This window comes from Syngnathoides biaculeatus, chromosome 19 (genome assembly GCF_019802595.1).
Source record: "Syngnathoides biaculeatus isolate LvHL_M chromosome 19, ASM1980259v1, whole genome shotgun sequence".
Classification (NCBI taxonomy): Eukaryota; Metazoa; Chordata; class Actinopteri; order Syngnathiformes; family Syngnathidae; genus Syngnathoides; species Syngnathoides biaculeatus.
The window spans coordinates 11038874-11060343 of NC_084658.1; the positions used below are offsets into that span (position 1 = coordinate 11038874).

At 42.9% G+C, this 21470-nt stretch overlaps 2 protein-coding genes across 3 annotated transcripts; one reads left to right on the forward strand and one right to left on the reverse strand.

Annotated features, from left to right (window-relative positions):
• The first annotated feature begins 760 nt into the window (after positions 1–760).
• lancl2 (LanC lantibiotic synthetase component C-like 2 (bacterial)) lies at positions 761–8847 on the forward strand. The gene is made up of 10 exons (XM_061805342.1): positions 761–818; positions 1342–1517; positions 1807–1924; positions 2040–2247; positions 2329–2476; positions 2859–3005; positions 3079–3261; positions 4430–4606; positions 4868–4940; positions 6763–8847. The coding sequence occupies exons 2-10, from the start codon at positions 1353–1355 to the stop codon at positions 6837–6839; spliced, it is 1296 nt and encodes a 431-aa protein (XP_061661326.1). The 5' UTR covers positions 761–818; positions 1342–1352; the 3' UTR covers positions 6840–8847.
• vopp1b (VOPP1 WW domain binding protein b) lies at positions 8451–20006 on the reverse strand. Of its 2 annotated transcripts, XM_061805343.1 has the most exons (6): positions 19623–20006; positions 15750–15776; positions 11013–11071; positions 10303–10380; positions 10043–10176; positions 8451–8956 (listed from the first exon to the last, which is right to left on the reverse strand). In XM_061805343.1, exons 1-6 carry the CDS (start codon positions 19671–19673, stop codon positions 8751–8753), a joined length of 555 nt encoding a protein of 184 aa, XP_061661327.1. In that variant the 5' UTR covers positions 19674–20006; the 3' UTR covers positions 8451–8750. The 2 variants fall into 2 exon arrangements, with proteins under 2 accessions (XP_061661327.1, XP_061661328.1); XM_061805344.1 differs by lacking the exon at positions 15750–15776 and having other exon boundaries at positions 19623–20002.
• Between the last annotated feature and the right edge of the window lie 1464 nt (positions 20007–21470).

The window sequence follows — 21470 nt, forward strand, 5'->3', positions numbered from 1 at the left end:
GGAGGATGCTGAGGGACTGCAGCTGATGGAGTCTTCTCGTCCCGACTGAACGCCCCGACTGCAGCTTCCAGCGTCCATTCACCGCGGAAGGGGACGGGTTGGGGTCCGGGAGACACTAGTGGGAGGCTGGAGGCTGCCAAAGGAGGATCATCCCCATCCACGCAAACTCCGGGGACTCCGTAGCCTGCTCATCGCATCCCGGTAATACAGAATTTTGTCTAAAAATGTCCTTATCACGACAACAGTAAAGGTATTGAGGATTGCATGGTGCTACGCGGGTGTCAACCCACATAAGTGTCATTTCACTCAATGAGCTAAATAATGGCATTTGTCATATTCAAAGCAAATTGATGGATAGCCACTTTTTTTTTTTTTAATCAGAAGTAAAGATAAATAGCTTGTTCGGCTTCTCTTTAATTTATTTTGAAAAAAAGATTTCCGAACAAAAGAATGATTGCAATGATTTTAAAAGTAAAAACAACAAAGACACATGAAGTAGATGCACACGATTTTCTGTAGAGGGCGGCATGAAATCATGTGGTGGGCCAGAGAGGGCCCTCGGACCTTTAGTTTGAAACCGCTATGGTGCTAAACATCGGAATTTGATCTTTGATAATAATGTAAAATAAAGATTTAGAAATGGGGTATAAAACTATGTGGCAACTGTCCAATTGACATTGGGGAAGCCACAGAATATCTTATTTTAAAATGTAATTAGGATTTAAAACTCGGGGTGAATTTTTGCCTTAAATTGTGACCACAAACTTTAGATGCGAGGGCTTCATGGTGGCAGTAGATTCCATTCAAGGCATTTAACAGTAAGTAGCGGCTAGGTAAAAAGTGAACCTTTCATCTTGAAAAAAAGAGGTTTTAAGTGTTTTAATACCACTCCCAGTTGAAATTTGCTCTCAAACTGAAATATAAAGCAAATGTCGTATGTGTTTTAAATGCTAAGGCTAGTTTGATGCAAACATTAATGGCAATTGCCACTGACATGCTAAAGTTAGGGTTCACACATTTTTCCCCATGAGGCAACAGATATTTGAACGCATACGACGGAACAACAAATGTGGACAGATAATATATATAGAAATATATATCTTCCATTCTTTTTTTATTGAATAGTAGCCATCTTCGTATGTTTCCATGACTGTATTTTACAATGTTACCCTCTTGTGGCCAAGATGGGAACAAGCAAAAAACCTCTATTTCTTTTTCGTTCCTTAAAAATATATTATAACAAGTACAAGATTCTTGCAGTGCTACTATTCATTATGAACATCAAACTTGATTTGTATCTTAAAAGTTCTAAACGCGTCCGTGGATTTTTCCCCTACGCAGCCGCCGTCGAGATGGGAGACAACATGTCAAAGCGTCTGAAGCTCATTTCAGTGACCGAAGCGGAGATGGAGGAGCGCTCCTTTACCAACCCGTACGCCGACTGGGACCAAGGCGGTCCCACGTCCAACTCTGGAGCAGAAGTGGATTACAATAACCCGTTTGACGAAGAAGGAAAGGTGGACTTGCCTGTCACTTTGTGAATTTTTTTGATATTGTGTACGTGCGGCGCATGCTAGCATGAACAAGGGTTGGCTAACGTTTATTTACGTCATGGCTGTACAGTATTTTATTTATCCTGTATTCAAGCGCAGTTTTAATGTTCAAAATACAACGTAAAACTGGCTACTCCGACTAATATTATTTTCTACACTCCCAGTCAAAACATGTGCCACAATTCATTCTTGACGTATTACACACGGACTTGTACTTAGTCTTACTTTTGTATTGTATATTATCTCGACTCAGGTGAGCTCAGCATTCCAAAGGAAGGTTCAAAGTAAGATGAAAGATCTGCTACAGCAGATGGAAGAGGGCCTGAAGACTGCTGACCCCCACGACTTCTCTACTTACACTGGCTGGACAGGTCTGTCACCCAAGAAGATGTAATATCTGTCCTAAAGGTTAATAAATCAACTATAATCATCACTGGAAAAAAAACAACAACAACATAATTTTCCTCTTCTGCTTCTCCCATTTAGGGATTGCTTTATTGTACGTGCAGCTGTATCGCGGGTCCAATGAAGTGGCACACCTGCAAAGGGCGCTGGACTACGTGAAGAGATCAATGAGGATTCTGAATGGCCGAAAAGTGACTTTCTTGTGTGGGGACGCCGGTCCACTGGCTGTGGGCGCAGTTGTCCACCATAAGCTGGGCAACACAGCTGACAGCAACGACTGCCTTTCTAGGTGTTTATAACTGCGACTTCCCCCACTCTCTCTCATAAAATTAAAGCGACTTTTTTTTTTTTTTTTTTTTTGTCTCATCAGGCTCCTGCAGCTGCAGCGATCGGTGCTCAGTCCAGATTCCGAGATGCCGGACGAGCTGCTCTACGGGAGAGCCGGCTACCTGTATGCTCTGCTGTACGTTAACAAAGAAATCGGAGGGGACGCTGCGGATGAAGCCACAGTTACAAAAGTGAGGCACGTGCACGCGCGCGCACAATTTTCAGATACAGTTTACAGATTTCCTATTTTCACCGTTGGTTAGTTAAGTCAATGCCAGAATTGATCATGCACTCGGGCTGAAAGGGCTTCAGTTTATTGCAGCACTGCAGTACCGTTAACGATTATTTGTGCTCATAAATCACACCTGGGCGCCGCAGCTCGTTGCTTTAATTAAACTCCGCTCCAGGGTGCAGTCAGGAATTGTTGTTGCCTTTTTATATTCCTTGGTGTTCTGGGAGTCCAAAGTTATCTTTGTTGTTTGAAATGTGCGTCTCTATTGCAGTGATATTAATTGCTCAGCATCAAAATGTGTCTTTACCCAGTTCTTTGCACTTGTCCTTGATCCGTCCCAGGTAGCGACGGCCATTATAAATTCTGGGAAGAATCTGTCAGCAGAGCTTAAGAAGACGGACCGCTGCCCTCTGCTCTACGAGTGGCACAAGAAGCAGTACGTTGGCGCCGCCCATGGCCTGGCTGGAATCTTTTACTTGCTCATGCAGGTACAGCAGGCGTGGTTGAAGTCCAGTTTCAAGTAGCAAGATAAAAAATGTCTTTTTTTCTCTCTTTCTTTAGCCGGGGGCAAGGGTCCATCCAGACGTGCTGTCCGAGCTGGTTCGGCCCAGTATCGACTACATCCGCCACAAGAAATTTCGTTCCGGTAACTTCCCGTCGTCGCTGACGAACGAAAGCGACCGACTGGTTCATTGGTGCCACGGCGCGCCCGGCGTCGTCCACATGCTCATCATGGCTTATAAGGTAAGAAAATGTCATGGAAAGCTCAAACGTCGGTTTGAGTTTTCAAAGTTGATTGTTTAAGCAAAGATTTGAAACTTTATTAAGTATTAGAAATTTCATGCGTTTTAATAGCGTTAGTGTGCATGGATACACGCTTACGATGAAATGACATTTTTATATTTATGCTTGAATGTTATCCTTTTGAATGAAATGGTCCTCAATTTGCGGTTAGTTCCCGTTATTCCCTTTGAAGGGTTTCATGTTTGGAATGTATCCTAAATCCTCCATCTTAACATCCCATGGAGCTTAACTGGGAATTTTCCGCCTCTTTGCAACCCTAATTGGACACGGGAGTCGAATCCAGTCAAACTGTTTTGTTGACCGCGATCGATCTGCCCATAAAACGCGCATTTCACTATACTCGCTATATTTCGTTTTAACGGCCTGACTTAACGCCCGCACACACTGTAGCGGTAAATTGTCGGATTCCCTCCCTTCTTTGTCAGGGAGCTGCTTGGCACAAAATGTGCCGTTGGCTCTCTCGCTGCAGTCACGAATCCACAAAAGTATTGTATCGGACAAACCTCAATTAGAGCCACATAAATCTCACATCCATCAAATGTCCTTTTACCGTCATTAAAATTAAAATGCTGTAATTCCCGCACCTGATAGTTCATTTGTAAAGGAAATACCATTTGGTACATACAAACGCAGCAGCTGTGTAAAAGCTGCAAGTGGCCACATTGAAACATGAGATATTTACAAAGAAAGACGGTACACAGAGTGTGTAACGCTAGCGCCGCTGTGCTAACGCTAATGTTAGCACCTTGCTAACACTAGCACCATGCTAACAAATCACAGAGACGCGGCAGTAACAGGCTAGCGCAGCGAACAGGGCCAGACCGGTAAAAGTCACTTCCTCGGCACATATATTCCACCGGTCTCATTCTCACAAGTGCCCCCTTGCGGCCAAAAATGCACAAACTAGGTGCATCACCGCATAAACCGCAGGGTTGAAAGTCTGTGGAAAAAAGTCGCATCTTATAGTCTGGAAATTACGGTAGTTGGGTGGTTCTGCCCACCCATCAAGCCATTGTCACGAACTGATTGACTAGTCGGGATTTTGATCAGTTTTCCCCCACTTGTGTCTGTAATTTGACTTTGAAATATCGTGCCCGTGTCTTCGCAGGTGTTTAAAGAGGAGAAGTACCTGAAGGAAGCGGTCGAATGCGGCGAGGTGATCTGGCAGAGGGGTCTCCTCAGAAAGGGCTACGGCATCTGCCACGGAACCGCCGGCAACGGCTACGCCTTCCTCTCCCTGTACAAGCTCACCCAGGAGAAGAAGTACTTATACCGTGCCTGCAAGGTATAATGAATGGGGGACGTACAATCAACAATTAGTCGTATTTTCATATTGAAAATCCCAAACTGAAGATAAATGAGCTCGATCTACTTCCCTACGATTTGGAAGGGTTTTTTTTTTTTTTGTTTGTTTTTTTTTTGTACTGTATTGTACTCGTTGTGATTGGTGATACTGTAATGACAACGCAAACACTTCTGTAGCGTTCAAATGACCTTTTGTTGTGTTGAAGTGAGCATTTGAACCAACTCGTGCTGTTTCATTCAGTTTGCCGAGTGGTGTTTGGACTACGGGACGCACGGCTGCCGCATCCCCGATAGACCCTACTCGCTTTTTGAAGGTATGTAAAATCAAGATCTCTCACATTCACCAGTGTTTTCACGGGCATCATAATTCCGAACAGTTTATTACATTCTACATGGCTGCAAACAGATGGATATCCGTGTGGTGTGATATTCAAGACAGCGAGCAAGCTGGAGTTTTAGCATGTTCATCTTCATATTCATTTCTCTTTTATTGCACAAGTGAGAAGGTGTAAATGAGAGAGTGGAAATGGAGATTCAGGATGCTTCGCCCACACAAACGGTTCCCCCACGTGGTCACAATGAATTCTCCAGAGCTCTCCTGGCCACGCATCGCAAACATTACTCATGAAAGGCAGTTTACCTTTCTGTCGAAAAGATTCAGATATGTTTTATAGCTCCTTTGGGGGAAAATGGATATGCAGTGCAGTAAAAAAAAAATGAAAAATAAGTACCGTAATTTCCGCCCTCTAAGCCGCGACTTTTTTCCACACGCTTTCAGCTCTGCTGTTTAGGCGGTGATGCGGCTAATTTGTGCATTTTTTTCTAATGGCTGGAAGGGGGCACTCGTGAGAGTGAGACCAGTGGAATATATGTGCCGAGGAAGTGACTTTTACCGGTCCAGGACTGTTAGCATTGTGCTAGCGTGTTACTGCCGGGTCGCAGTGATTTTTACCGGTATGTTTTTTTTTGTTTTTTTTTTTTAATCCAGCCCTGTTAGTGTAGCATTAGCACGGCGCTAGTGTTAGCGTTAAACTCTATATACTGTAATTTCCGGCCTACAAGCCGTGACTTTTTTTCCCCGTTAATGCGGCGATGCGGCCAATTTTTGCATTTTTTTCTAACGGCCGCAAGGGGGCACTCAAGCGGAAGAGGTAAGAGTGAGACCGATGGAATATATTTGCCGAGGAAGTGACTTTTACCGGCCCTGTTAGCGTTGCGCTAGCATGTTACTGCTGTGTCTCAATCATTTTTACCGTATTTTTTTTTTTTTTTTTTTTAAACCAGTCCTGTTAGCGCAGCATTAGCTCTATGTACCGTAATTTCCGGCCTACAAGCTGCGACTTTTTTCCCACACACTTTCAACCCTACGGTTATGCGGCGGTGCGGCTATTTTTTGCATTTTTTTTCTAACGACCACAACGGGTCACTCGAGCGGAAAAGGTAAGAATGAGACCGGTGGAATATATGTGCCGAGGAAGTGACTTTTACCGGCCCTGTTAGCATTGCGCTAGCATTAGCCCTGCGCTAGTGTGTTGCTGCTGTGCTACTGGCGTGTTTCAGTGATATTTACCGTTAAGTTTTAGTTTAACCGGCCCTGTTAGCGTTAGTGCTAGCTTTAGCATGGCATGAGCGTTAGCACCGCACTGGCATTAAACTCTTTCTGTGTTATAAATATCTCGTGTTTCAATGTGGGCCGTTGCAGCTTTTACACAGCCGCGGCATATGTATGTACCAAATGGTATTTCCTTTACAAATGCACTCGGTGAGGCTTGTAACCAGGTGCGCTCTGTAGGCCGGGAATTACGGTATTGGCCCTGTTCTCGATTTCCCCACTTTAATGTTGACCCAATCAGTTATTCTTCACGTCCATCTGGTCAATGTTTCAGTACTCGGCTAAACTTGCTACAAGAGTCTGAATACCATAATTCATAAATTAGTTGCACGCAATTGTCAGATTTCAAATCGAGTGTGGTGTATAAGACAAGCCAATGTAAACTGTGGACATAACTTTAAATTCAAATATGAATCAAAGAGATGAACAAAAGTGTATCAGATACCATACTGCAAATGTGAAAGTTGCTTCATTTGCGGTCAAGTACATCAGCTGTGAGGTTTGAATCCCGTTTCACCCGTCAGGTATGGCCGGGACCATCCACTACCTGTCCGAAATGGCCGCGCCCGAAGCGTCCCGTTTCCCTGCCTTTGAACATTGAGCTGCTGCGGCGAAGAAGGGAAGAAACTTTCATGCAGATATCATCTTATTTGCTTTCTGTAATTTTAAAACGCCCCAAAGTATTCGGAGCCTATTTTTGGACCAAACTACAGATATGAAAAGCTGTTTCCAGTATTTGGCCTCACAAGTAGAACAATGCGGTGCACTCGTAGAAATGTATTACTCGTGATATTTTTTCCACTACTAGTGCAACTGGGAAACCTTCCTCGTAAACTACTGTGCTGCACTAGTTACACTACTAGGCCCAACTATTAGGCAACCGCTAGTAGCCTACCTTGCCCTACAAGTGCACCATTGTTGTTGTACTAGTACAAGAAATGTCATATCTTGGTCAAAATCAGAAGTAAAAAAAATATGGTGCGATGTAGTCGTTCTACTAGTGCAGCTCAATTGTTCTTCTAGTGTGCTAAATTACCTTACTAGTGCATGCGCCTGAAGCTGAATATCAAAGTTATGGAATTAATGATCACTTATACATCACTGTCACACACCCTTTAAAAAATAGGGCCAAGAAACCTGTTTTATGTAATGTACAGGATAATGTTTGTATTCACTTGCATGCTCAAGTGGTTCTTTCATGTCCTGTCAGTGATGTTTTTTTTTTTTTTTCGTGTTTTCCAAGTTTTTTTTTCCCGTGTGTCAAATCGGTGGATGTTTTTGTGTTTAGTAAAAAGGAAAAACACACTCATGCATGTTTGAAGATAACCCCAAAATTAAATAATTAGCTGCCAAAATGGTAGCAAAATTGCACAAATTGAGAATCACATTTATATACATTGCGATGTTAATTATCCAAATTCCAAAGCAGTGTTTATCCAACTTTTGACACCAGATAAAAAAAAGTATTTGGGTATGCAAGTACACTATAATGGCCATGATTCAATTAGACTGTACTGATCATGAGTTAGATACAAATGTTACCAAAAATAAATGGGGGTGGGGGGGGGGGGCTTGTATGTACTGCTGCTAACACAATAGTCGTTGATCTCGACAGCATTTGAATGCACATGAATGCCTAATTTTCATATTGTCCAAAATGTCTTGTCCCTCACAGTTTTTGTCCCAAATGTCTTAGTGTCCAGTTTGTGCACTCGGTGTGTGTTCTGATTTGATTATATTGTATGAATTTGGGTGAAAAGAACATGTACCACTTGTTTTGAAGTGTATTTTACAAAAAAAAAAAAAAAACACTGGCTCAGGTGTGCTTACTGTGGTTTATAATTTTTTTTTTTTTTTTTTTTGCAGTTTCAAAAGAACAAATTATGGACTTAAATCACTGCCCTATGGTACACCCAACTGAGGTGGTCTTTGTATGGACTAGACTAAAAAGAGGAAAGGATTCCAGGATTAGATTTTTTTTTCCACACATTGTAAACGGAGGTCACAAATGTGAGCTAAAAAAAAGTATTTGCTAAATTAATGAAGCATACTATCCGACTAACAGTATTTAGTATATTTAAAAAATATGGACTAAAGCCATCATGGTGGTAGCTGAGGTCAAGTCAAATATCAGTACATTATTCTTGGCTAATGTTTTTGTAGTTATTGTTATAAGTCAACCCCTGCATTGAAAAGAAACTGCATTGACAAATATTATCTCACTTTTTATTACATGGCGCGTTCCAATGGCGTTATACATTGTGCAGTTGAGAGGCGGAGGGAAGATGGTGGCAGCGGATCCAACTTGACCCACTTTGGATGATGAAGAAAATAAGTGAATGCAGAAGAATGTGTGCATGTGGATCTAGATTTGAACTGCTGTGCCTGTTTTTGTTTTGTTTTTTTTAAGTCTTCTTTTTTTTTTTTCCCCAGGATAACGCAGTGCCACTCCTCTCACAAAACGGTTGAGGTTCAAACAAACGGTGCACTTCCTCATTTTTCTCCTCAAACGTTACTTCTTGTCGCCGTTGTGGAAAATTTGTTCATAGGACGGCGGCGGGTGGTTGCAGTAAGATGGCGGCGGAGGGTAGGGGGCCAGCATCATGTGGGCGGAGCCGGGCTGAGGCGGATACGCGGGGTGCGTCGTGGAGAGCGTCGGGTCGCCCGCCGTCATCCCGTTCGCGCCGAAGCCCTGCGTGCTTCCCGGCTGCTGGGAAACTACACACAAGACAAGAGGAGGTCCAAACTGAGCTCGGTTGCTAGCGGTTGAGAAACAATATATGCCTACGAGTATCGTTTAATGCGCTGGTTCTATATGTCGCTGCTCCGTGCGTTGTAAAGTAGCAATTGTTTGAATGTTTAATATTAGCTTTGTTGTGCATTTTGCATTATATGTAAGCATTCGTTGAGAGATATACCTTGCATCCATTTTCTTTATTTATATATTCTATATACCGTAATTTCCGGCCTACAAGCTTTTTTTCCACACGCTTTCAACCCTGTGGTTTATGCGGTGATGTGGGATAATTTGTGCATTTTTTCAAACGGCCGCAAGGGGGCACTCGTGAGAGTGAGACCGGTGGAATATATGTGCCGACGAAGTGACTTTTACCGGCCCGGTTAAAGTTGCGCTAGTGCAGGGCTCAGCAACCTTTTTGAGGCCGAGGGCTACTTCGTGAGCACCGATCGTATGAAGGGCTGCGTGACCTGTTTGCGGCACGTTTCAGTCTCAGTTCATTACACGTACATAAAATATTTTTGTTTGAATTTATTTAGTAAATGACATTACAGGTATTTTAAAATTTTAATTCACATAAGCAAGTGAGTTTCAGAATTTAAAGCACAAATAATAGTAACAATTTGTGGCCTACGGTATTTTTAGAAAACCTTATATAGTCCTCGCGGGCTACCGTTCGCCCGCGGTCACCGCGTTGGTGACCCCTGTGTTAGCGTTAGCGCAAAAAAGGTAATAATGAGACCAGTGGAATATATGTGCCGAGGAAGTGACATTTACCGGCCCTGTTAAAGTTGCGCTAGCGTAAGCGCCGTGCTAGCGTGTTGCTGCTGTGTTACTGGCTTGTCTCAGTGATATTTATCGGTAAGTTTTATTTTAACCGGTCCTGTTCGCGTTAGTGCTTGCTCTAGCGTTAAACTGTTTCTGTGTACTGTCTTTCTTTGTAAATATCTCGTGTTTCAATGCGGGCACTTGCGGCTTTTACACAGCTACGGCACCAAATGGTATTTCCTTTACAAATGTACTCTATTGAGGCTTGTAACCAGGCGAGGAATTACGGTACTATTTACCCGGTGTGGGGACAGGGTGTCTGGTGAACGACACGTTGAAGGCAGGCTCGTCTCGAAGAGACGACGGGTACATCCTCCGACGGATGAAGAAGCCGGCGCCGCAGCAGAACAGCACCCCCATCATCAGCAGCACCCTGAGAGGCACACGATGTCAATTGTGAGAACGCCGTAAATGGTGACGTCAGACGCAGTAACCCCGGAGAAATGAATCCGCGCAGAACGTTTATTTGCATTTTCACAGAGAGACAAGGAGTACTCACCAGAAGTACCAGAGTCTCTGGATGGACAGAGCTCTCACACAGCAGCGAGTCCCGCAGCAGTCCTCGTACGAGCGACATCTTGGATTGACGGTGACACACAAACACGGCGATACAGTTAGCAGCCCAAACCGAGCAGGAGGGAATTCGTGACTTTGACGACAGTCAATTGGAAACCGCATTACACTGGAAAGTAACTAGTAATAGGAAAAGAGTACACAGCTTCATGCTATTTTGATTTGATTTTTTTTTTTTTTTAAATGTAACAAAACGTGTTTGTTGCATGTGTTGCTGGTCTACATGTTAAAGTAGCATTTGCTTGAAGGTTGAGCATCCCTTTAAAACTATCAATGCTAATTTACATTAGCCAGTCTACTGTGTTTTGCATTATATGTTAGCATTAAGCTAGAACACTTTGATTAGACAATTACACGGCTCGGTTGAACACTGGTTTGCTTAATTTGCTCGTGCTTTATGTGCCATTTGTAAAGGTCGAGTTCAACCACAAAACTGTAAACTCTGTATAATTATTAAAAAGCAACACAGAGAAAAAGCAAAGCACTTAGCGAGTTAGCGTTTCATGCTGGCTAAAATGATTTCTCCCGAGGTGCGATATGCTGACGCATACGTCACACACACACGATGTGCCAAAACATTTATTATTGGCTTACGCACGCATTTCAGTGAATCGGGTGGCGTATGGTGATACTTACATGAAGTATATTGGGTATCCGCCCTCAAAATACCAGCAGTACTTTTTGGCCTCTACAGCCTGCAAAAAATTAAAAACCGAATGAACAATATGCTATTGAATATTACCTCAAAATTCTTTGTATGGTAATTTACCCATAACACCTTTTTTTTGGCGTCAACAATACAATATGTATACCACTTTGCTACTAACACACCAAAACGGCGCTAATGTCACGCATAAATTTGATTTTCAAGCATGTAAAGTATGAACAACAGCTCCCATGTGGTTATAAAACACTTGTGACTCCCCCCCACCCCCTCCCAAACGGGTATTTACAGTACACAGCAAGTCCCAGTATAGAGTTTAGCGTCGTACTACATTCTGCCGCAACACGGTGGACCACACTGAAGTCGTCCAGTGGCGTTGCTAGCCCTGTTTTAGGAGGGCTAAAAATGTTGTTCAGCCCCCCCCCTTCCAAAATGATTTGGCTGTTTGTGGTTCGGCCAATTTAATTGCCTTAACTTGTTTAATCCCGACCATCTTTCAAAAGAGGTCACCCCCCCCCCCCCACCCCCAGTAAACAGAATGCCAATTTGAAATCTGGTATTTGTATCGTAGCTTGCGCAGGTGTGCCGAATGACCTGTCCGCTGACTGGACGTCAGAACACCCTCGGGTACACAATTCCCCCCCCCCCCCCCCCCCCCCCCCCGCAACCTCTGAATGCTCCCCTCTGCCGTCATGACAAGGCAGAAGCGCTGCTGCCCGGCTGTCCGCTTAATTAACCGCTTTTGAAATGATCTCCCCGCCGCCCGGATCAGATTTGCACGAAGAAGCTGAGCGTAATGCGGACTTTGTATCGGTCCCGTTGTGGTAAAGAGGGAGCTAAGTTGAAAGGCCAAGCTCTCAATCTACCAGTCGATCTACGTTCCTACCCTTCACCTATTGGCACGAGCTGTGGGCCGTGACCCAAAGAACAAGATCCCGGATACAAGCGGTCGAAATGAGTTTCCTCCGCAGGATTTCCGGGCTCTCCCTTAGAGATAGGGTGAGAAGCTCGGTCATCAGGGAGGGGCTCAGTGTCGAGCCGCTACTCCTCCGCATTGAGAGGAGCCAGATGAGGTGGCTGGGGCATCTGATCCGGACCCCTCCCTGGTGAGGCGTTCCGGGCACGTCCCACCGGAAAAAGACCCCGAGGACGAACCAAGACACGCTGGAGAGACTACGTCTCCGGGCTAGCTTGGGAACGCCTCTGGATCCATCCGGAAGGGCTGGAAGAAGTGACCGGGGAAAGGGAAGTCTGGATATCCCTGCTGAAGCGAATTCCCCCGCGACCCGACCCGTTAAAGCGGTAGAAAATGGATGGATGGATGGATGGATGGATGGAAACTGAGCGTACTTTAGACAGACAGACCTGGGCAAAGTCTCACCCGGGGCCTGCGTTGGGACCATGCAAAGTCCTCGCGGGGTCACGACAAGGTCAAACCAAAAGCTCGCCGACGCTTTTATCGCTACTTTCAAGCCTCATTGAGTGCTCTCGGAACAGTGGAAGGGGTTTTTGCGGACCAAATTCTAGTTTCACTTTGTGAACGCAGCCTCGTTCCACCCAGTCTGCGATGACATACACGCACACACACACAAAAAAAAAAATGTGTGACCTTTGGTAGTAATTTCCATCCTCCAGCTTTGTGCTTTCAACAATGTCAGTTTGTTGAATGTCTGCAGTAAGTTTAGCAGTCATTTATCGCACGGGGATATTTTCCAGACCCAGGCGCACAGGCTGCTCGCTTCAAGAGGTTTCCTTGTCACTCCCTTTTAAAGTTTGCTGTCAAACTGGCGCGTGAAACAAAAGCAAAATAAAACAAAAGTACGTTGTGTTGGCTTCTACTTGTCGCTGTTAATTACGGGAAGTTGCGTGCTAATAAACTCAAAACATGCAACACTAAATTTGGGCTTGTTAGTAATATGTTTAAAAAAAAAAAAAAAAAAAAACACTGCTCCCAATGATGAAACACCCAAGGGCACAAGTGTCAAACTCAAGGCCCGGGGGCCGGATCTGGCCCGCCAGGCAATTTTATGTGGCCCGCGAGCCAACTCACATGCATAAACTTCGATTATATTTGTTCAAATCTGTACCAAAATGTCAAATTGTCGTATCATAAAATGATAACGTTGAGATATTCCAAGCATTTTTTTTTTACCAATCATCAACAATAAAACTTGATTTCTGGTTCCAAAACCCATTAATATCATGTGTAAATATGATAAGCCAATTGAAAGATTTTTATGATTTCACAGTCATAACGGACCTCTGAGGGAAACCGTAAGTATGACACAAATGAGTTTGACACCCCTGCCCAAGGGTTTGACTAGTCACCCCACTTCCCTGCAGTGACTTTTGAAAATGAAATTTGACTCATTTCATTTTCTCTCTTTTTTTTTTTTTTTTTTTGGGTCTGTTTGAGTATTATGATGACGGGACTGATAAAGAATACAACAGAATTACCGTCATTTCCGGACTATAAGCCGTGACTTTTTTTTCCACACGCTTTCATTCCTGCGGCTTATGCAGTGATGCTGCTAATTTGTGCATTTTTTATAATGGTCGCAAGGGGTCACCCGGGCGGAAAAGGTAAGACCGGTGGAATATATGTGCCGAGGAAGTGACTTTTACCGGTCCGGCCCTGTTTGCGCTGCGCTAGCGTATTACTCCCGTGTCTTAGTGATTTTTACCGTTTTTTTTTTGTTTTGTTTTGTCTTAGCGCATTGCTAGCGTTAGCACAGCGCTAGCGTTAAACTCTGTGTACCGTCTTTGTAAATAACTCGTGTTTCAATGTGGGCACTTGTGGCTTTTACACTGCTGCGGCGTATGTATGTACCAAATGGTATTTCCTTTACAAACGCACTGGTTGAGGCTTATAACCAGGTGAACTGTGTAGGCCGGTAACAGTAATAGTATCGCTTTTGTGAATATTTATTATTCCGTTAAAAGTCACAAATGAGCCATCGTATAACAACTTGGGTGCGAACAATCCTGTAATTTATAAAACGGTGCTCCGTTTTTTTTTTTCCCCCCTTCCAATAAATCATTTTGAAAATTCGAAACTCGTCTGAACTGGCTTCTATCCGTTTCCAGTGTTTGGACCAAATTGTTATCTGTTTAGCAGCAATGGGCCATCATCCAGCTCTGTTCATTGTCTTCCTCCAATTAGACCGAGTGCAAGAACCGACAAGAGGAGGAAAATGCCTCTCTTGTGTGCTCCTGTGGGACAAGAATGACTCTTACACAAGCGGCAAATGTGCTGTGCTGCTTTAAAAGCTGCTGGGAGGTTTTAGCCAGAGGACATTGGATTTGGGGGGGGGGTAGTGTGGGGAGGGATGAATAGTTCAAATGGTTCTACACTGGACATTAAAATAAGCCCTGAGAAGTACAAGAGCGTGTGGGGCGATCCGGCTGCTTTGCCTTTGTCGTCGCCGCTTGTGAAAAGACGTGCGATCAATAATGAAGGCCCCCCCCCTCGCAGACATCCGTAAGCACTGTTTTTCTCTGATACCAGCCCCCCCCCCAAAAAAAAGGAGATATATTTAACTATAAAAAAAAATCACATATAGTAAAATACAAAATGAGTTAACAAAATGTAATAGCCCGTCTGTGGCATTTCACACACTCTGTTAGCATGAAGGTGACTGACCTTTGTGCGGGTCCAGCATATTTCAGTGTTGAAATAAACAATGCTTTATTTATTCTCTATTGTAAACGTGACGCAAAACCAGAACTGGGTTTGGCAAAAAGCTTGTTTTTGTCTTATTCGGGTCACAACAGGCAATAATGAATAATTTAAAAAGTCATGTCTTAACCTATTGAAAGCAGATGGGAGGGCTAAAACTTTTTTTTTAATATTGTAGATTCCCACCTATAATTGGTGAACCTGGAATTTACTACCAACCCCCCGCCTTCGATAAACGGGACCTGCAACTGTAGAGTGTGAGAGAGATCGCTATAAAAACAATATTGATTGACCAGTCTGGCGTTTAAATGGGATCGATCGACGCCTCTCCTTCCGCTTCCCGTAGAAAAAAGATGCGCCGTGTCGGTTCAGCCATTGCAGTAAAAATCATGAGGAATAAAAAAAAAATTCTAATCTGCAGCCACAAATCTATTGTGAATGCAAACTCTCAAAGCAATTTCGATGTCGTAAATCCAATTTATTCTTTACAGGGTTTTGCATTAGTCATAAATTGTGCCGTTGAAAGTGAAATGAGTCGAATCCCGCTTCGGCGGTCTACAGACTTTATGGTTGTGAGAAGCTAAATGAAGCGCGACGGAACCTTTGCCAGTGTGGACACTAAATATGAAAAACATTCATTTCTGTTTATGGTCAAAGAAAATACCTGCAGAGAGTATGTGGAATACTACCGTAATTTCCGGCCTACGGAGCGCACCGGATGATAAACCCAGTACACTTGTAAAGAAAATACTATTTTGGTACATACATAAGCCGCAAGTGCCCACATTGAAACACGAGATATAAGTTTTCATACCTTAACTTAGCTTAACATAGCAACAACACGGTAGCATAAACAGGGCTGGTTAAAAGAAAAAAAAACCACACCTAAATCACTAAGATGCGGCAGTAACACAGCAGAAACATGCTCGCGCCGCGGTAACGCGAGCGCGGCGCTAACAGGGCCGGTTTAAAAAAAAAAAACATACCGGTAAAAGTCACTTCCTCTGCACATATATTCCACCGGTCTTACCTTTTCCGCTCGAGTGACCCCTTGCGGCTGTTAGAAAAAAAATGCACAAATTAGCCGCATCACCGCATAAACCACAGGAATGAAAGCATGTGGAAAAAAGTCGCGTTTTATAGGCTGGAAATTAGCCACCAAATTATGATTTATTGACACATGCGTTTAAATTTGCTCGCAACTAAGTGAGGTCGTCAAAATATTACAAAGTACAGAGAGTTCCAGAATATATGTATATATAAATAACAAACAAACAACGTTGGCCATATGGTCTCTCAATGGTTTCATCACGTTCCTAAATATAGACACAGAAAGGAAGTCATGCTGGCAAAGCGGGAGAGGGACTGTCAGGTCAGTTCGGGTCCAAAACAATTATGGGTTGCTTGTCTCAGGTCTTGGGACATTTCCAAGTCCAACGTCACCCGCATCGTGCCAAAAATGACTGGGAACTAATCATGAAACGATTATACTTTATAACGTAACTATTTTTGGGGTACAGCAGGATCTTACAATCTCGTCGCTCAGTGTACCGTAATTTCCGGCCTTTTTTCACACGCTTGCACCTAATTTGTGCATTTTTTCCTAACGGCCGCAAGTGCGGAAAATGTAAGAGTGAGACCAGTGGAATATATGTGCCGAGGAAGTGACTTTTACCGGCCGTGTTAGCGTTGCGCTAGTGTTAAATGGCGTGTCTCAGTTATATTTACCGAAGAGTGAGACCGGTGGAATATATGTGCCAAGGAAGTGACTTTTACCAGTCCGGCCCTGTTAGTGTCGCGCTAGCGTGTTACTGCCATGTCTCAGTGATTTTTACTCGTATCTTTTTTTTTTAACCGACTCTGTTCGTGCAGCGGCGCGAGCGTTAGTGTCAGCGCTAGTGCCGCCGTGCTAGCGTTAAACTCTCTGTGTACCGTCTTTGTAAATACCTCGTGTTTCAATATCGGTTTCAATGTGGGCACTTGCGATGTACCAAACGGTATTTCCTTTACAAATGTACTGGGTGAGGCTTATAACCAGGTGCGCTCCGTAGGCCGAGAATTGTGGTACTTGTATTCCAAATCGGTTTACTCAGTTGAAATAAATTGAAAGGCCATTAATCTGTTCATGCCCCCCCACTCCAAAAAATAAAAAACACACCAGACAAAAGACACACACCAACCTGATTTTTAGTGTCTTGAATTGTGTGTGCCTTTAAAGTTCTCATTTGACCCAAATGTCAATTGGCAAAAAATTAATCAATAAAGCTAAGAATAAGCGACAGAAAAATCTGCCAGATGGCACCGCTTTGAATAGCATTTCCATCAAAACGGGGAAAAAAAGAGCCAAGCTTTTGACAACCAACATGTTGACGGTGTCGGTTTTAATAAGGTTTAGCCCGAAACTGCACTCTCAGCACATGAGGGGAAAAAGCGGGGGATTACCGCCCAAGTCAAAGAATCCCTCGAGATCATCAGCACAGCAGAACGAAGGCCTCGGACGGCTCGCGGGTCACGTCGGGCCTGTCCTCACGTCCCTGGCCAACCCTCACGGGGTCGGGATGACGTCAAAGCAAAACATCAGCGTTCCGCTCTGATTTTGAAAGTGAGTCTTTCCGCCTTGCCTCGGGGGGCGCAGTCGACGACGGTTTATCGCGAGGGATTCGTCCCAGCGCCAGCCGCGATACGTGAAAACCCGCAACGCACAGACCATACAATTATTTTTTCTAAATAGTTTAACCAACGAGAATGAAACTGTGTATATGGAAACAAAAAAATGTTCAAGCAAACCAAATAATTCCTACTTGAGGTCCCCTACTTTAATGTTAATGTCCATTACGAAATGCCATAGACAGGCTAATGGAAACGGGCATGGATGTTACTGTACTTATAAACCTACTTTAAAAACACACTCATTGAAAAGTATTAATCGACACAGAATCATGCATCACGATGCATCTTAAGAGTAAATCTTTGCACCCCCGCCGCGCCCCTCACGAAGTGCCCTCGGCGCTCCCTTTTTGGTCACCTCGAGTCAGTTCACGCGACTCAAAACCGGCGCCGTCCGGTTTCAACCCTGATCAAAGTGAACGGAGCGGCGTTGAAAGGCTCGATTCCGACCGCACCGGCTGCACGCATTGAAAATGCATGAGCTCAGTCAGCTGAGTGACGATGAAATAATAATGATTCAAGTTAATAATAAATGGACACGAGTGTCGGCGGTGGGGTATCAGGGAAAAATGGGGGGGGGGTCGTGACCACAGTGTTGGCTTCACAAAAAAAAACTTTATGCCTCATTGTGCTTTGCTAATATCATCCATATAGACCCTTCTATCATCCATCCATTTTTTTTCTCAACAGCTTATCCTCATTAGGGTCACGGGTGAGAGGAAGCCTATTCTAGTTCTTTTGGGAAAGAGGCAGGGTACTCCGCCCACCTGTAAAATGTTCTCATTGCCTATAAGTGCCATACAGAGCCCCTAAAGGGACATTGAAAAGAACATAAAAAAAACAACTGGTATCTCATTGTAATGAGTAACTTTCTCATTGAAATGAGTAACTAGTCCATTGCATGTGTGCATGTATAAAAGACCCTTATTCCTTATTCAGGAAGCTACCGCTAGCAGGTAAAGAAGCTTCGACTACCTGAACGCAGGAAGCTACCGCTAGCAGGTAAAGAAGCTACGACCCATAGGTAGCCGTTTTTCGACACTCTCATTGTAATGAGTAACTTACTCATGAGTTACAATAAGTTACTCATTTTAACTGATGGGTAAGTTACTCATTACAATGACAAAGTTTCTCATTGTAATGACTAACTAGTCCTTTGCTTGTGTGCATGTATTAAAGACTTATTCCTTACTCAGGAAGCTACTGCTAGCAGGTAAATAAGCTACGACCCATAGCTGTTTGTCGACACTCTCAATGTAAAGTGTAACTAGAGAGTAACTCACTGTAACGGGTAACTTATTTATTACCATGAGTAAATTATTCATTACAATGACAAAGTTACTCATTGTATGAGAAACTTACTCATTGCAATGAGAAACCAGTTAAGTGGTTATTTTTTTCTTTTTTCAATGTCCCTTTAGGGGCTCCGTAGTGCCACATTATGGTGACAAAGCATTTTTCTTTTGCTATTAGACAAGGATATGGCATGACTATAGGAAGAATGCATGAAAATGAAGGGGAAAAAACTCAAGGAAGCGTCTCTTCTCACTTCAACACATTTTAGTTGCTTGGCACCAAAAAGCCACCAGATGGTGACAAAGCGATATTTTCACATTAGACGTGGTTTTGGCCTGAGCACAAAAACAGCAAATAGGCCAGTTTGCAAATGCCAAACCACAAATATATTCCTTTGAAGATGTCAAGTGCATATTAGGAGCATTGCTGGAATCTAAAAAGCCATACTGTGACCCAATAAGCCCATCGACAAAGTAAGAAAATTAGAACGGATCACGATTGATGTATTTTCATATTGCTCATGCAACCTCTCACCTTTAGTCCATTCCCCCCCCCCCCCCTGATGTTCTTCTCAGTTCAGGCTCACGCTTTTGTGACAAAACAGTTGAAAGAGGCGGACTGCCCATCTAAAAGTTGGGATTTGTTTCGAGTCATTTGTTCCTAGCTATTATTTTTGAAAGCCGATTTGACAAAAACACGTCAAACATCCCACTGATGTTGCAGCCTGACCTCTTTGTATGCTGTCATTTTTATTTTAATAGAGCTTAAGTTAAAATTGTTGTTATTCTGGTAGGAATTCGGCTAGCGCTGTATAGGATGACGAATAAAAGGGGTTTTTTTTTGGGGGGGGGGTGTAAATGACATATGGAGGACAACCCGATTGAAAACGGACAACGTCTGTCAAGCCCGGCTAAAAATAACAACGACGAGCTCCACTCACCTCGAGAAATAGCCAGAATGTCAAGGCTAAATCGCTCCGTGGATTCCTCATCGTATCTCCAAAGTAGGCGCTCCACTTGGAAAAGGGCCGACGTGGAGGAGAAGACGCTCCTTTATGGCCGCGTCGCTTTCATTTCCAGCAGCCGGGCAGGGGGGAGTCGGACCGCCACACGACGCCAGCCGGCTTCGCCTCGCCTCGTCGGCGGTGAGACGGCAGCGAGCTCAAAGGCAAAAGTGGAGCGACGACGCTAGCTGGCTGGCTGTGATGTTACTGACGCCCCTTTCGAAGCATCCCACCACCAGCGAGCCCACACCTTTCATTTGCGACAATGGAATGAATTCAAATGAAGGACCCCGGTGGAAATTGACGGCCATTATGGTTACCCTCAAGGAAAGGAGAGGAGAAAAAAAAAAAAAAAAAAAAAACAGTTTACAGAAGTGGTATTGCCCATTTTTTGGAGGTTATTTAATTTTAATTGTAATTAAAAAAAAAAAAATAAACGAATCTGTGTGCTAAACAACTGATGTATATTTTCTATTTTTTGGTCATTTTTTTTTATTTTCTTTATTTCTTTGTATTCAAACATATAAATCACATTGAGTTACCTTGTGTATGAAATGCATTATACAATCAAATTTGCTTTGCTTAATATGTGGGCTTTAAATTTTTTTAAAGCCTTCCTCGTACTGTACTGGTACATCATCATCATCATCTTTTATCTTCTGTACCTTTTACATAATACCCCTTAAAAAAAAAAAAAAAAAAAAAAAAAAAACAGTTTCCAGAAGTGGTCTTGCCCATTTTTTGGGAGGTTGATAATTCAATATTAATTTTAATTAAAAAAGCGAATCTGTGCGTGCTAAACAACTGGTAAATATTTACTATTTTTTGGTCATTTTTATTTTTTTATTTCTTTGTATTCCAACATATGAATCACATTGAGTTACCTTGTGTATGAAATGCACTATACAAATAAATTTGCTTAATATGTGGGCTTTCATTTTTTTAAAGCCTTCCTAGTACTGTACTGGTACATTATCATCATCATCATCATCTTTTATCTTCTGTACCTTTTACGTAATACCCCTTACTGTTGAAATTGCCGTACAACAATGTGCTACAGGCTAAATTGAAATGAAATATGTGGCAAGCCTGTGAGAGGAAAACAAACATGATTGGGTGTTAAAATGTCAGATATGAAAAATTGATACTCCAAAAAGTATTTGAATGAAACCTTTGAATATTTTATCTTCTAAAAAAAAAAAAAACATTACAATTGCAAGACGTGAATCATATAGTACTGTATAGTTATTCAGTTCCCTACTCGTACTGCAATAAAAAAAAAGTGGTATCAGTGCAATAATAACACATATATGTAAATTCTTCATGAGTGTATTCTCTCAATATTCTTTGATGATACTGAAAAAGATGGCATGACAGAAGGAGGCAATTTTCGTGTTGCCGTGCCGTTTTGAATTTTGCATGGGAATGCCAGATGGCGCCTACAAGAATGAGAAACCGCACCGGCCTATAAAGAACTATTTAAAATTTCATCTCGTCCCCAACAATGAGGAGGGAAAATTAATACAGCGTGTAACGTAGAGCGAGATTTATCATTAATAAGATATTATTATTGTTATTATAATAGCAGTCCCCATGAGTTACTTTACATATCATTTTGGGTCAATCCACATTTCCCCCTGTACTAGTTGCTTCCATACATTTAGAAACTGATTCATATTCACATTATTAATTATTATTTTATTTTACATAATTTTTGATGTAGTGTAAATGTGATGACTCATCTTGTGTGCTTGAAAACAACTGGACCAGGAATACGGAAAGCTG

Coding starts and splice junctions, on each gene's coding strand:
- vopp1b (XM_061805343.1), bottom strand. CDS start 19,673: ATGAGGAATCCACGGAGCGATTTAGCCTTGACATTCTGGCTATTTCTC. Junction 15,777..19,622: donor CATTCTGGCTATTTCTCGAG/GTGAGTGGAGCT, acceptor TTTTTCTAACAG/CCGCAAGGGGTCACTCGAGC. Junction 10,177..10,302: donor CAGAGACTCTGGTACTTCTG/GTGAGTACTCCT, acceptor TGTGCCTCTCAG/GGTGCTGCTGATGATGGGGG.
- lancl2 (XM_061805342.1), top strand. CDS start 1,353: ATGGGAGACAACATGTCAAAGCGTCTGAAGCTCATTTCAGTGACCGAA. Junction 1,518..1,806: donor CGTTTGACGAAGAAGGAAAG/GTGGACTTGCCT, acceptor ATCTCGACTCAG/GTGAGCTCAGCATTCCAAAG. Junction 2,248..2,328: donor AGCAACGACTGCCTTTCTAG/GTGTTTATAACT, acceptor TTGTCTCATCAG/GCTCCTGCAGCTGCAGCGAT.